Source organism: Otolemur garnettii, unplaced genomic scaffold (assembly GCF_000181295.1).
Source record: "Otolemur garnettii isolate 467f Iridium unplaced genomic scaffold, OtoGar3 scaffold00008, whole genome shotgun sequence".
Classification (NCBI taxonomy): Eukaryota; Metazoa; Chordata; class Mammalia; order Primates; family Galagidae; genus Otolemur; species Otolemur garnettii.
In genome coordinates this window covers 22,992,090-23,008,939 of record NW_003852403.1, presented here as the reverse complement: position 1 = coordinate 23,008,939, position 16,850 = coordinate 22,992,090, and the positions used below count along the sequence as shown (strand labels likewise).

General features: G+C 41.2%; 1 protein-coding gene across 1 annotated transcript in view; it reads left to right on the top strand.

The window, feature by feature from the left end:
• The first annotated feature begins 5,476 nt into the window (after positions 1-5,476).
• ARID5B (AT-rich interaction domain 5B) overlaps positions 5,477-16,850 on the top strand; it is a 183,264-nt gene continuing 171,890 nt past the window's right edge. The window contains exons 1-2 of the mRNA XM_003783633.3: positions 5,477-5,954; positions 6,384-6,638. Of these exons, the coding sequence (XP_003783681.1) occupies positions 5,934-5,954; positions 6,384-6,638 (276 nt within the window). The 5' untranslated portion in view covers positions 5,477-5,933. The remainder of the gene's footprint in view (positions 5,955-6,383; positions 6,639-16,850) is intronic.

The window sequence follows — 16,850 nt, the reverse complement described above, 5'->3', positions numbered from 1 at the left end:
CAACCTGCAATAACAAGTCATAAAATTATCAGTCTGTGACATGGCAAAATGTAGGTGGAGGCACCCACGGGACTTGCTGGTGCTTCCTCAGATTTGCCTGACAACTAGCACAGGGGGCTTCCAAGACCCAGATGACCAATCTGGGTAATTCTGCCACAATTATCTGAGAAATTCTGACAAAGCCAGAATTAGGGTTTGAGTCCTGTGGATAATGACAGGCATGCACATGGAAAGACAGAAGATCAGTGAAGAATGGTCCTCTTGACTTTCAGTCTAGTGATTTACCTACCACTCTGTCTCTAAGTAATGAGTTACTTAATGCCTGTCAAGTTATTTGAAGTTGTAAATCACCAAATACGAGGTGTCATTAATGTTCATTTGAAACTTTACACAGAAATTTTTAGTAGGCAATATATGAGTCCACGTCTGTATTTGTCTAGTTTTTTTTTAAAAAAGAAAGAAAGAGGTATGGAAAGATATTTTAATAACCTTGGATGGCTGGGACCTCTGTTTTGAGTATGACCTAAGATAGCTGTTCCCAGCAATTTCTTTAATACTATCCTGCAGGGGGAAGTTTTCTAATTCAATAATTAGAATTATTTACTAACAGGTGGATCACAAATGAGTCTGAAGGAGCCTGTGAGTCACCATACCCCTTTCCCCAGCACCCTGCCTTTTGAGACAGAGTGGTGTGGCATTCCAGATAGAGGAACAAGGTTACAATTTCGTCAAAAGTCATATACGTATGCCTGCAGTGCACGCAATTTTAAAAAAGCATATTTATTTTTAAACTAACCCATAAGGTCAAGGGCACTTGAAGGCAATGAAATTGTTAAAATTAAGGGGTGTTTGGGTGTATCTGTGATTGGGGTGAGGGACTGGGACTTGGCTTTAATTTACAAACAAATTAGAAAAAATAAACAGACTCAGCATTGCTATTGTAACTGGAAATGGCTAAGGCAAATTTAATCCAGCTTCCCTGAGAATACTTGATTAATCTCAGACCTGCGAGGAAAATCAAGATAAGATAATCTCTATCGGTACTGAGGGCAGAGGAACTTGGGGCTTCCAGTGCCCACGAAAGGCATCACATGACCCTGCGGGATGAGGGGGGAACCATTTCTTCGAGTTTCTGCGTCTCTCTTGGCTCTGGCTCCCAGTTGACGAGAAATCTGTCCCTGTTCCCATGCATCTGAAGCTATCAGCCTTCACTGCCCCTACTTGAGCTGTAGTCCCACCCTCACCACAGCTCTGAAGACAGGCGACAAATAGCCCCAAATTGAAGATGTAGCTCAACCTTCGACCACTAGAGGTCTCCTGGAAAGCAATGACCCGTATAACCCGGTTTAAGCTCCTTGAAACCAACAGACTTGTTGCACTGAGACTTGGCAAGCCTGCTGTGCTGAAGGCCTCCTTATTAATGACGCCACCCACCCCACCGCTCATGATGGCGCCAGGCTTCGGCGTGGGGTGGAGGAGTGGGGGGAGACCAGGTGGAGGCTGTCCCCACTCAAATACTGTGGCTTTTAAATCTATGAATCCATTTGCAGACTCAAGGGCCACCCTCTCCAACCCCACTTCTTGACCAAGCAAGAGGGGAGAGAGAGCAGCCTTAACCCGAAGTCCCCAGGTGGGCAGCGCAGAGCCCCACGGACTTCCAAAGAGCTCTGGACCAGTGTTCAGAATGACCTGGCATTAGGTGCACGCTCAGGCCGGGATCCACCCGCCCTCCACCTCCCCCTACTCATTCCCGCTCCCTCCCCCATCCCCTATTCCCTTTGCTTCCCGATCGCCAAAGTGACCCGAGCTTTAACCAGTGGAAGGAAGTCAGGGAGACATTTCTGATCCCTGTTCTGATCCTACTTCATGTGGTATTTTCTGGAAAAATTAGCAGCTTCTAGCTGGAAGAGGAAAGAAGAAAAGGGAGGAGAGAGGGGGTGCTGAGGGGGAGCAAGCAAAGAAACAGCCAGGTTGAATTCCCAGTCTTTATCAAGCAATTCGCTCACCAATGAGAGAAAGCTGCAGTGGCAGATTTGAGCCACATGCGGTAGTGTGTAGCAATTAGTAGATAAAATGCTGACTAAAGTGCTAAAACATGAAGTATTATTGTAGCCAAGGTCAAAATGTTTCAGTTGTCTTTTGCAATTTGGGGGAGGGGAGGCCCAGGGGTACGCAGAGAGGTCTGCATTTTTTAAACGGTCGCCTTCTTTCTTCAAACTGTACTTTCTCTTCCCCCCCCCCTTTCTTTTATGATCCTGTTTATTATAGTCCAAGCTGCCTAATTATGTCACTGCTGTTTTTTGCAACTAACTTAATCCTCCTGATCCTTTATGAAACGATTCACGATTCACAGACACTGAATAATGTGTCTGCTGGTCCCCAACACCCGTGAGGGGTGAGGATGATTTTTAATTTTTTACCTTTTAAACATACCAGATAACTTAAAACAGAGAGTTGGATTTGTGGCTACAAGGCATCAGGGATATAGATGTGTGAGTATAGATTCCTGTGTTTCAGCCCAGAAATGGTGGGTCATAAACATATACTGTCCCTCCCCCCCTTTTATACACAGCGAGTCCCAGCTACAAGCTTTTTTATAGATAAATAAAGCAGTTGCTTTCATGATTATAACTGTCCTGAATGGATTGTCTTCTTACAACATTCAATCTGTTTATGAGTATTTACTTTACATTAGCCCAGGGACCCTGCGCTGCAGGAGTTTGCCTCTATTCCCCTGGGTGTCGGTGTCTCAAGTCTTACATCTGCTCTGTGATTGATGCAGCCTTGAATCCACGTTATTACTCTCTCACAAGCAGAAATCAAACAGGCTATTAACTGCATTACTTCAAAGAACTGTTTCAATACAATCTCCTTATCTTAATTGAAACTTTCTTTGTATGGATATTTGCTACACAGATAATTTACAGGTGCCTATCAAGCATTACATTAAAGAAGAGGTAAAATACAGGGGGTGGGGGGAGGGGAGGTGTAAACACCATTGTGATCTGTAATTTGAAAAGGCATTCACATTATTGGACTGGAGGCTTGATTTATTAGATTTATTATGTTCACGGGGGGTAGTGCTGTAAAAAGAGGAGGAAAGTACCCCTGTGATTCAATTTCGAAACTTAGTATTCATCTGATTACACAAGACTGCGGATATTCAAAAATACTCAGACCTAGATCCCTGCAATTGTTAACATCTCAGAAATCTTATCAGAGAGATTAGACAGCATGCAGCCTAGTTCTGTGCTTACCTTGAAGAGACATAGAAAAAGGCTTTCTAATTAGATGAAGTTCATTACAGACACTTAAATACTTATAACACCAAAGCAGAAGTTTGCTTAGATGCTCCAAAGGGCTGTGTATTTTTAAAGAGAGAGATTTATTATACAATTGAGGGATACCCCCAGGCATTCTGTTGAGGTTTCCTGAATAAATGCTGCTGCATTGGTCATACAGGAAACTGACTCAGAGTTGATCTCAAATACCATCTTGTCAAAATACTGCAACTCAAGTTTTTAATATAGGATTTCTTGAACTGGATGTATATATTTACACTAACAGGACAGAGACTAACAGGAGCCTTAGGGGTAGCTCATGTATTTAAAAAAAAATATGTAATATGTCCCTCAGTCAAATCCATATGTTAAAAATGAACAAAATGGGTTATTCTAATCAAATGTCTGCAGTATACATCATAAAGTTAAAAAGAGAGAGAAAGCAGTAGAGAGCTCTAATTTCTCTTTGTAACTCATGTTTATAAAATAGGAAGATCAGATGAAATTTCAAGGAAGATAATTAAAGAGTGATGTACAAGTCATAATTTGGCTAATGCAAAAGATAGGAGACTGCAAATTGTTACACTGGAGTGCTCCATGGTGCAGAGTTGTGATACTACTTTAAATTATTAAAATACTTTTCGACAGCTTTCAGAATACCAGTTTTTTTGGCATGGACTTTTATTACTTATTGTAATTGGAGGATCTGCCATTTTCTTTCGTTTATCTCTGTGTGTATAGAGACGAGATAGATCTTGCCTTTTATTACTTCCCCATGTTCTGAATCAAAAATGTGGTTTAGATAATGTTAAGTGCCCTAATTCTTACTGCAGCGGACTCAGACGTTATAAAAAGACATTAAAATACACACAGAGGGTCTTTCCACCTCAAGTCACTGAATATGAGGCATTTGTGCTCTGCCGGGTGTATTAACTTCAACCATGTGAATATAATTTTCATTAAAGTAATCCTGTTTCAACTAGATGCTGTGACTAGAGGTGAAACGTTGCGAAAGCGTTAAAAATAGCTTACTAGTAATTTCAACATCCTGTAATTTTATCACAGATCAAGTTTCAACTGTCATACTATACAGACCTTATTCCCCATATAGTACATGTTTACTTTTTTAGCATGCCAGACCCACTTCGGAAAGATTGGTGCCAATATAATAAAATCAGGGCGGGGGGGGAGTGTGCTGGAAGGAGTGGGAGGAGAGCGGGGAAGGGGGTGGGGGAACGTGGGGGAAGCGAGTACACCATTTTACATCAACACTGCGAAAATGCAATCTAGCCTGGCGGAGGACCGGCAGCTGGGTCGGAGCGAGCGAGGGCTTTGCAGTCTCTGCCTGTTCCTTGTTCTGTAGCTCTTAAGTTTCTCTGTGTTTGCATAATAGCCGTGCATGCAAACCTCGCAATGCTCCAGGGCTCCAGAACAATAAATATACACATTTAAAGCCTTTATTGTCTTACGGTTCATGCCCCTGGTTTTCAACAGCTTAATTTCTGGTTGTATTTAACTAGTTTGCAAATGGATTTTTTCAGTTTCAAACTATTATTGAGGAAGCTCCCCTCCCTTTTTTGGCGGGGGAGGGGGTGGGGGTGGGGCGGGAGTTGGTATATTATTCCTGTAGCGCTGGGTTATATAAACACATTATCATTTGAGAGCGCCCTTGGCGTCCATCAGCATTGTAAACACGTACTAGTGTATATACTTCAAAATTAAAGAATGCACACGCAGAACCCGGAGCCCGAATTCATATTCTGAGCAGACTCACTGCTCGCATTTATTGATTTATCATGCATCGTTTATTGTTCCAGTCCCTAAATGCCGTTGCTGTCCGTTCAATATTGTTTGCAAAATCCTGAGATGTGTGTGCACTGCTCACTTGTCTTTCTATTCTTTTTTTTTTTTTTTTTTGGCTGAGTATTTTTTTGCGAAGCGAACAAACGCATTAATATTTATATGTTTATATAATCGATAACCCACTTTTCCCTTCCATGTAAATAGGCATCAAAAGATAATTTAACAGATTAGTTCTCGAAAACATGGCAGTGAGGAAGCGTAATTTAACTATCAAACAAATCTACATGTCTAATAACAGCAAATCTGCTAAGGAGCATTAGAAAGAGGAGCAGCGCCCCGGAATCTCTGCAGGAAATGTTCTTTATATTAGACATATACAAGCAGGTCCTGTCAGATGCACAGCGGAGCTTACCAGTCCTCGTCTCCTCCAAAAATCTCATCAGACGACACCCCTAGACAGGGATGGTTAGAAAGAGAGAGATTGCATCTCCACGCAATTTAATGGTGGATTTTATTTTTACAAATCTTCTCACGGGTTTCTTGCCTTGATCCATCCTCTTCCCGCCGAGATCGTATGGAGACTTTCTCCTGATTATGAATTTGATCAACCCATATTTGGACGGAAACCCACATAGTTTTTAAAGGAGCTTAAAATTGAGTCGTCAGAGAAATATTAGGACATATTTTCAATCATTTTGGTGCCAAAGGGGAGCCAAGAGCTCAGTTTTATATTGAGACATTACGCCAGCTGAAGGCAGAGAATGTTTTTCCCTGCCAGGACCTGATGCAATCCATTCAAGCCAACAAGTTTGGAGAGAATGTTGAGTTCAATCAATTCAGAACGTCGAGATGGAGCCCAACTCACTCCAGGTATTTCGCTCTCCTCCGCTCCTCCGATCCCGGCACCCCCCGGCACCCCCCCAGCCCCCCAACTTACCCACACCTCTGCACCCACCCACACCCCCCACAAACTTTTCACCAAACTTTTACCCTCTGCATCTCCCCAAATTATTTTTATTGTTTAAAAAAATCCCTGCACTGATCATACATACATAATGTAATTTTACCGCCTCAGATGGGGAGGTGGGGAGAAGTGGCGGTGGGGGGCCCCGGAATTTTTTTTTTTTTTTTTTGAGGGAGGCAGAAAATTTGTGGGCGCTATTATTTTTTCACCCAGCGTTATATCTGTTGGGTCGTCTGTATTAAGAGTGTGGATGTCTGTCTGTAAATGTGTCTGGGAATAGATGTTTGTGCTCCGATGGTTACATTATTTATTTGGTGCTTTTTTCCCCCCTGCAGTGGGTCGGCTCACCGTGTGGCTTGCACGGACCTTACATTTTCTACAAGGCTTTTCAATTCCACCTTGAAGGCAAACCAAGAATTTTGTCCCTTGGCGACTTTTTCTTTGTAAGATGTACGCCAAAGGATCCGATTTGCATAGCGGAGCTCCAGCTGTTGTGGGAAGAGAGGACCAGCCGGCAACTTTTATCCAGCTCTAAACTTTATTTCCTCCCAGAAGACACTCCCCAGGGCAGAAATAGCGACCATGGCGAGGTGGTAAACCTATTTCTCCCTCTCTTCTTTCTTTATTATCCCCCTCCCCGAGTAATGCTTATTACAGGGCAAGCTTGAAAATACTGTATTCACTTCTGCAGGCGAGCAGGATCGACTCCTTTTTTAAAGGGGTAGCGCCACTAGCTGGGGCTCGAGTATTTTGCCATTGTCAGAGTTTGGCTGTCAGCTTTACAAAGAGGATCCAACTGCTGATTTTAGTCAAGATCAAATAACTTGTTCGAGAAGGGTTTTGTTAAAGGGTGCTTGTGTGTGTGTGTGTGTGTGTGTGTGTGTGTGTCAGATAATTCGCTCTTCTGCTACTGCCTCTTGAACATCACATGCTTTTTATAATTTTTTTGCCTTTTGAAAATTTACCTTCTTGTCTGGTTCGGTCGGGACTGGGTGGATTTCTTTCGGTGGGTTTCGATATTGTTCATGTTTTTTTTTAGTAAGTATTTGATATGTTTAAGAGGGCGGAAATTACGAAATGGAGGCAGAATGAGATCAAAAGCTATTGAGTTGGCAAAGACGTGTTGAATAAAGTGATAAATGACAGGTACTGGAATAATACATTCAAATAACTTGCAGATCTGCCCGGGCGGATTTCAAAGCGGTGGTGTAACCGGCACAAACACGTTAAGCATTAACAACTATCTCTCGCCCACTCCTCCCCCCCCCCCCCCGAGCCATTTGATGTTCTAGTTTCCAATTACTCTACGCAAAGTGGACGTCTTCCTTCGCGATCTTTGGGGGTGTGTGGGACGGGGGAGGGGGAGGGCAGGGCAGAGGGGTGTGTGCTCGCCCCCTGGCCCTGCGGGTCTGGCGCCCTGGGTGCCCAGACAGCGCTCCCAGGGAGGGCGTGGAGGGACCGAGCCTCCCGGCACGTTTCTGGGCGGCCGCGGGGGCGCTCGCCGCGCTCCCGGGAGGATGCCGGAGGTGAGCCCGCTGTCACTGGGCGCCTGGGCGCCGCGGCGGCCGCCTCCCTTCAGCTCTGTCATTTCATGTGTGACCGCAGTTCTGCGGGCTCCCCTCGTCAGCTGACCGACCTCAGCGCCGTGGTACCTATCGGGGGAACTATTTCGGGCGTCTGTGCCCATGGAGCGGAGGGGAGGGAGGGCGCACGACCGCCTGGCAAGGCTTTGTGTTGCCAAAGCGAGAGTAGGGTAATCAAACTGAGACTTTTGAGGGCAGCTAGCTCTCTGCCAGGCTCTCGAGCTTTCGAGGTAGGTGTGAGGATCTTTTTGTTAAATGAATGGTTTCCCGTTTAACTCATCCTGGGGCTCCGAGCTGCCAGTCCTTCCAGAATTGCTAGGTCTGCTGGAGTTGATTGTACTTTTGGCATCGCGGGGTCACTCCCTCTCCCCAGGATCGAATTACCGATCAGTGCTCTATGCCTGTTAATTACTGGAGTTCGTCAAAATGTTCGCCCTGGATTCTGCCTTTTCAGAAATAAGCCCCTCCCATCTCCCCCGCACAGCGCCCCCACACCCCCCCGCCTCCGCCCTCCCCGGTCAGCTTTGGTTTTTAAACGTTCTCATTTCCCGACGTCCGCCTGCAGTTTTACTAAGGTGATGTTTGGAAATACTGTGAAAAATCCTGCAACCTACCAACAGGTTGAGCTCTTTCCCCCTCCCAAGGTCTGGCTCGACCCCCTCCCCCGACCCAACTTTCCTGCGCAGCTGTCTTCCTCTCCCTCCCCTTCCTGATTTCTTATTATTTGCTTTTCAAATTTATTACTTCAACATGGCCTGTGATCTGGAAAAGGGAAGGATTAAATATCCAGAAAAGAGCTGGTGCCTAATAGACTTCTGACTAAACCCAGGAGGAAATTATTCAGTGTTTTATGGGATATTTTGTGGTCACTCCTTTTTTTTTTTTTGAATTAAAATTAGAGTATTTTTAAAGACCCCAGGTTGACCCCACTTGGTTCAGTTTTAATTTCTGTTGTTGTAATTAAATAGTGAATTTTGACTTAAGAATAAAAGCTATTAATATATTTGCCAAAGGGTGCATCTGCTAGAAATGTTGACAGTGAATGAATTTATTTTTAAATACATGATTTCTTTTTAATTGTTCATTACGGAGAATTGAGAGCGAACCATTGTAATGATCTGTGCATTTCGTCACTGCTATGTGAGCCATACCTGAGAAAATTAATCTTGCTATTTAAAAGTAAACTCTAGGGGGTTGGTGGTAGGGGGGAGATGGCTCTATTTATAATCTTCAGCTGCATATACATCGTCTAATATTATGCATGATTTGTTTTTTAATGCTAACACGGCTGGTAATTAGCTGTATGATTATACTTGTATATTTCATTAGGATTTTGGCTGATGTCATTGTGAATTATTCAGCCATATTAAAACAATTTTCAATTGAGATAATGACACGCCTCAGAATTATGCAAATGCAGGCTGCATTGTGCAAAATAATTATGACAGATGTAAAGCAGGTAGAAAGTTTCCCAGTGCAGATCGTTTTCCACCCTGGTGATGTCATTTCCCCCCTGGCCTAAGTTAGTCATTCATTAGCAGAATAGCAGCAGCAGTCTCCTCGGGAGGAGAGCCTACAGAAACCAGCATTTACTGCTGACACCTAGAGGGGGCAACAGGGCCCTCTCATTAAGAAATTTGCTTTATTTTCACTTACTCCATTAACTTGTTTATATATGTTTAAATGATTTTTATTATTGATTTTAAATAGTTTGAATGATGTATTTGCCATTTGTAATTCGTAACTGAAAGAGAAAGGTTTCTTGGAGAGATGCACTGTTATTTGGAGAAAATGTTCAGCACGTTAAATCAGCCAGTACAGTTTATTTTAAGTAACCAAATGGAGGTTAATAATTTCTTGATTGAGCTGACATCAGCATCCATTTCAGAAGGACAGCCAGGACTCAGTATGCTTTTTCTGGTTTAAGGAAATCATTCTGCCTTCATATGATTTCTTGAAATATGAAGACGTCAGTTCTAAAAGCAGAAAAATGATCATTGTGCAAGAATAGGAATAGCGTCCCTGTGTGGTTTGCTATGATTTGCAGAGGACTTTTTTGGGGAAATATTTCCTCCTTGATCCTTTTATGAGGTTGTATAATGCAGGACCTTGTATACCCACTTTACAGATGGGATCATAGAAAGATTATATAGTTAGTCGAGGGACAATAGGCTAGAATCCAGACATCCTTTTTAGACCTTAAGGTTGTTCCTCCCACCCCCTGTACCAGATGAAACATACCCTTGAAACCAGAGCCTAAATGCATCATATCATATTCTAAAATAGTGGTTCTCAACCTTCTATTGCCACCCTTTAATACAGTTCATACATATCAGTTTGATACATATCATATTCTAAAATAGTGGTCCTCAACCTTCCTATTGCCACGACCCTTTAATACAGTTCCTCATGTTGTGGTGACCCCCAACCATAAAATTATTTTCAAAGAAAATAATTATTATTATTTTGTAGAAAATAATATATTAATATTATTTTGTAGAAAATAATTTTATGGTTCGGGATCACCACAATATGAGGAACTGTATTAAAGGATCGCGAAATTAGGAAGGTTAGGAACCACTGTTCTAAAAGCATGAAAACATGTACTAATGTGTTCAATTCCTCATATATTTCAGAACTGTGACTAGTCAATCAGCTTTGCCAAAGGTCATGGGACATTTAAATAGCAAAACCATTCGTACTCTATAAAGTTCAGCTAATACAGGCCAGTGGTATGTAACAAGTTGTATTTTCATAGTTACTACTAATCACGGGCAATTTATTATTAAATTTTAATAATGATGGTGATGATTTACACGGTTATAAACACTGCTGTCTTTATATATTTCCAGTGTGAACAGCTGGTTTTAGGAATAGCATTCCAGAAAGAGTCACATTTTCATTCTGTAAGTTACTGTTTGAACTTGAATAATCATAAATATTTTGCAACTCAATTTCTTCAGCTGCAAAGTGGGAACATAGGAAGGATGACTGTGGATTGTTGTGAAGATCACGAGGCATTATATGGACAAAAATGCTTCATATACTGTAAGGTGCTCAAATAATTAGAAAGGAGTTAAGATTATAATTCTAGATATTCTTACCTTTATAAACAAAACCAAAACATGGCGGTGCCTGTGACTCAGTGGGTAGGGCACTGGCCCCATATGCCAAGGGTGGGTTCGAACCCGGCCCTAGCCAAACTGCAGCAGAAAAATAGCCAGGTGTTCTGGCAGGTGCCTATAGTCCCAGCTACTCGGGAGGCTGAGGCAGGAGAATTGCTTCAGCCTAGGAGTTGGAGATTGCTGTGAGCTGTGATGCCACAGTACTCTACCAAGGGCAATAAAGTGAGACTGTATCTCAAAAATAATAATAATAATAATTAATTAAATATAAACAAAACCAAAACATAATAACTTCTATGTCTATGTGGAGATTCTTGGACCTAATCCTAATACTGTCTTAAATTACCATGAAAGTGAATAACTAGCAAGGGCTATGTGCAAGAAGTTAAGTGTCTTTAGTAATTACCTACAATTGCCACAATTCAGCCAGTAGCTCTTTAGAGGAGGAAAATGGCAAAGTAGGTGGGTTAATAGTTTCTGTTACTGGGATTCTTCTGATTACATTTATTTTCATATTGCCAAGTGCTTAATCTATTGGCAATATGTCCTCTTAAAATAGGTGGATATGTGGGCTTGGATTTCAACCTGACCGGTCATGGCTTGGGTTTTATAGTAAGATTTGCGGGTCACTTGCAGCCATGAATGTAGTTGCTAAATTACTGGTGTCAGGGAGTTAAGAGCAACCATACATGGGTGTTACAGATCCTAGTACGCATTAAGGATTTCTAAAAGTGATTTGGCTATCACCAACCTTACCATTCACTTAAAAATTGTTACAAATGCATATTCTGGGGACCCTATTGAAATCAACTCAACCAGAATCTCTGGGATTGTGTCCAAATTTTAAACATTTAAACAGTCTGACTGTAGTTGTGCAATCATGGGCAAGTTCTAAACTCTCTGGCCTCTGTTTTCTCATCTGTAAAATGGAAGTTCAATGCTTACTTCCTAGGATTATTTGACGGGTTAAGTGATTTAATACATGCAAAGGGCATACAACTGAAGTTGGCACATAGTGGATATTCAGTAATAGTTGACTCTTGGTATCATTAATATAATTGTTCTCGTTGCAGTTTGAGACCACTGTAGTAGACCTTGCTGAAGAACAAACCGTTCTCTTTGTGGGAGTGTGGCACTAAGGTTAGTTTGTTAGAACAAGTGGCAATCTAGGTTTCCCCAAATCAGGCTCTTTCATTTCTATGTTGAGTTTAGTTGTCATCGAAATGAAAGGCTCCTTAAGAATTTATGTTTTACTACTTAAGTATAGTATAAACTGGATCGGCAGGATTTTTTAAAAGATTACCTGATTTGATTATGTCTGGAGTTAGGGCAGACACAATCTGGAATCTAGAATGTGCTGGATTGGCCTCGTTCTTCTCTTTAGATAGTTCCTCAGTCTTGGTCTGTGTATTCATAAACTGATATTTTTAGAGATTCCTGAGACCTCTTAAAATGACCACACTGACTCTGGACAGTTACTGTTTTTATTTCTGAGCCTCAGTCTTTTCATCTGTAAAATGAATTTAATGACCTCTACGCTGCTGAGAAAATGAGGGATAATAATAAAAGAGCCTGGAATATAGCATAGTACCTCTACTTGTGAGCTGTTTGAATGAGGGTTGCAGTCATCATAATTTATCATTTCTTTTTAGTAATCATCTTAAGCTAGGAAAAGGAAAATCTTTGCTCTTCACTTGGAAGGCTTTATAGAACTAGGATAAGGACTAAATACTTATGTGGAGAGGATTTTTTAGTCTAAGACAGGGTTCAGCCAACTAAGGCCTCAGGGCCAAATCTGGCCCACTGCCTGTTTTTGTAAATAAAGTTTAATTGGAATGTAACCACGCTCATTTGTTTATGCATTGTTTACAGCTGGTCTTAGGCTATAACAGCAGAGTTGAGTAGGTTTGACAATTACCATATCACTGGCAAAATGGAAATTTTTACTATCTGGCTCTTTATGGAAAAAGTTTGCTGACTTCTGGCTTATGGGGTTGATCTGAAATAAGATCCATGATTGTGTATATATACCTGTTTCCCTTTCCTTGAGTTTTGAGCAAGATCCAGTAATGTATGAAATAATTTAATATTATGCATTAACATCCAAAATTCTATTTCAACATTCAGTTGAGGATGTTAAAGTTTGAGAACGAACGAGTGAAATACATACTAAATGATATTGTATGTGGTAAAGATCCAAACTCTAGCCAAAGTTGGTATTGTCTATTTTGAGTTGATCTAAAACTAATCGTTAAGCGCGAGAGCCTGAGTCAGTTTGTGAAGAGATAGAACAGTTTGTGATTTGACCCTTTTTCTCAAGACGTTTATCAATCTTGATAGGGAGATGTAATCAACATGTTTGAAAAATGTAAAAACGACAAGACGTAACTATATAACACATAGCTAAATTGCACTGATAATACATGTCATATGCGTTCAGAGGAAGGCTCACAATTGTAATGTTTCTGGAAAAGGAATTCATTCAGTTCCTCAGATGTCGATTGAAGACCTACTAAGTGCTTGGCGCTCGGGTACAGAGAATAGAAGATAGAAGAATGGCCTCTGCCCTGGAGGAGCTAACTGCCTCCATAGATAGACTCTTTCCATCTGGCTCCTTAGGTGAAGTTAAGATTAACTAAGACCACTGTTTATTTACAGCCTGAAAATGTCTTCATCTTTAAATTCTCACTCATTGGACACATATAGAGTACCTACCATGTGCTGGATCCTGTTTTAGTCCCTGGGGATACAGTCTGAATAACAGTGTGTCTCCAATGGTTGTTTTAACCCCTCATGTACTTTCCCCATGGTGCCTTGTATTGTAGTTACTTGTAAGCAAAGAATTTCCTTGGCCTTGTCAGCCCACCCTATGCCCCTTCATGGTGCTATGCCTTCTTCACATCTGGTCCCCCACAATATTCATTGTTACTCAGTGAGTATTTATTGAATGACTGAACCACATCACTAAAATGCCTTCTTGGGCACTGCCTACCTGCTTTAAGCTTGGTCCAATTTTTCGGGCAGAGGGTCACTCATGTGTGTGCCAGATCCATGACCCCATCTCGTACTTTTTCTCTCTCTTTAGAATCCACAGTCATGTTGCAATGCGTGATGTGAAAACATAGGAAGTGGGGTTTTTTTTAGGAGCACTCGCCAAAGATGTGAACAAATATTTGGGACTGAATGATCAGGCTAGAGCTAACATCTCTATTTTTCTGGGTACTTTTCCAGTCTTCAAAGTGAGGGCTTTGGGGTGGCAACCTGCAGAAAGACTAGGCTTCAGGGAAGGAGAGTCACTTCTCACCTGTGTGTTGCACGGTGGTTCACACATGAGACAGCACATTTTTCAGGCTCATGGTCTTAACTAGACCACCGTTTCGATAATGACTTAAAAAACCTAAGCAATTAAAACCTTTCTTGACATTTAGACTGTCAGGCACATACTAAGGAAATGTTATTTTTGTAAAAATACAAGAGTCCGCACATGTAAATACTTCATTATTAATTATTAATAATGCATAGCATTGTTTAAAGTGGCATCTAGTGATATATGACTCAAGCTCATTTATCAAAGTCTAGTTTTAACCAATATCCAGAATATAATTGCTCAAATCAAATGCATTCACTTGTCATTTTTTATAGCCAGTGTAGTTGGATATTTGCCATCTTCTACTCAGAATAATATTGTAGCTAGTGATTGCCCATCAGCTTGGCTTTTAAAGAAATTTAAAACAAATTTATCGATTGTTGGCTTAAGGATTCATTTGCCTCTCAGAGATGTGGTCATGGATTCCTGCATTTCTTGAAGAATCTGCTCCTGTGCCCTCGCACAATAATTTTTTTTTTTTCCCAGCCACGCTGTGATCCATTTGCTGGAAGATTAGAACCTGGGCCTTAGCCCTGAGTGTGTCACTCTTACCCTGTACTGTGAGATTCACTATTGACAACACATTTCAAACACGCAGATGATGATTATTGAAAGGGTGCTTTAGAATCATGCTAATGGCATCAATCTCCCTCACACACTTGCGTAAATTAATTCTGCTTTTAAAATCAGATGCACTGTTAGCAGCGTTAAAGATGGATATTTGACATTTATCACGCAGACGAGGATGGCTGGTTTAATTATGTGAATTTTCTGTAGGATCTTTGTGGCTGTATAAATAGATGCACAGTGGCTCATGTCCTTGGCATATGACCATCAGGTTCACAGTCTCATCTCCATTCTCACACCCCAGGAAGAAAAACAGGTAGCGGAGGCCATGTTGCTAGTCAATCCGGTGACCCCATAAACATCTCTCCCCACACCTTTCCTTTCTTCTGCCTCCGAGCGGGCCCTGCTGTGAAACACCCCCTCCTCCCCACAGTTGAGTTCTAAGCCCGATCAGTGGCACTAAACATTAAACTCTTGTCTTTGAGAATAATGGGCTTTGCTTTCTACACCCTCAAGCATGTTGAGCTACTGTGCAAGCTGGAAAATAAAAATGTTCTAATTGTGTCTTTTAAATAAGCATAGGAGTGAATTAATTAGACCATATTTTGTCTTTAGTTGCTTAGTTACACAATAGTATTCCTGAGCACGAGTAAGATAAATTGGCTCTTTTTGTGCTGCTTGTCCCTTAATCATAATTACTGTATTGCTGAGGAGAGTAAAGCATACATAGATTTTGAATTTTTTATTAATAGTCAAAAATATGCACATGATATATAAAGGATATGCTGTCCGACCTGTTTTATATGTGAGAAGAAGTTTTATTGTAGTGGTAACATTTGCATTAGTTGCTCAAAGATGTAGTTCTGGGAAATACATAATTGAAATGTTTTTGAATTGCTTTTTCTGGCCTTTTCAATCTTATTCAAAATAATAGTGCCTCCAGTCCTGGAGCAGTCATTCTCATTTGATTTAACATCTTTCTTTGCACTGCACGCGCGGCGCCCAGTTTTAACCCTGCAGAGTCTAGATGAAGTTCCATGATTCATAGACCTCATACATTGTGCCTCATGTTTTTCTGCTCACGCTATCTGGGGTTGAGAGGTGAGTGGGTCAAAAGAGCACCTTGGTCCTGCAGCCATTACTCCAATGCCCTGTGCCCTTGGCACACTTCCACGTTCCTTGGGGAAGGTTCCAGGGTTAGAAATCACAAGAGTTTGTTTTAGATTGGACTGGACAATCTCGCACGCTTGCGTTCAGGGGCCTTGTGAAATGGGACGTTGCTACTGGAACTTGAGTTTCTTCTACCCCTCTCCTGACCCCCACCTTCCACCAAGGAGGGCAGCAAGAGCGAGGCAGCTTGATATTGTTACTGAACAATGGGAGAGCCTGGCCTCGGACTCAGGATACATGCTCCATAAACGTATGTGAAAACTGACTCCATTGTTCTGCTGTATTTGAAAAGCAAGTAAATTATTTACAGATATTTGCTAATTAAAGCACATGTTGTTTCACCAGCACAAACGAACACAGTACAACTGGGGACAAAGAACTAAGTGCAAATAATTCAAACTAAATTAAAAATTTAATTCTGTGTCTTCTTCTTCAGGGAGGAATATGTTTTAAAAATATGTGTATCTGTGGTGGAGGAAATTTTAAGGATGGTTTACAAGTTATGTATGAATGAGGGTGTGGGTCAAAGGGTACAGACCTTCAGTTGTAAGGTGAGTAAGTTCTGGGAATGGAACGTACAGCATCGTGACTGTAGTTAACAATATCGTATTGCATATACTTTGAAATTTTGCTCAAGGAGTAGATTGTAAGTGTTGTCACTACACACACACAAAAAAACTATGTGAGGTGGTGGATGTTAATGAACTTGATTGTGGTAGTCCTTTCATGATGTGTACATATATCAAGTCGTTATGTTTTTCTTGAATATATACAATCGATGCCTTGAATATATACAATTTTTATTTGTTATTATACCTCAATAAAGCTGGAAAAAAATGAAAGTAAAAGGTGAAAATGTATAACACATCCATATATGTGTATGTCTGCATATGTGATGGTGATATACACACATATGCATATATATATTTTTTTTTTTTTTTTTTTTTGAGACAGAGCCTCAAGCTGTCCCCCTGGGTAGAGTGCCCTGGC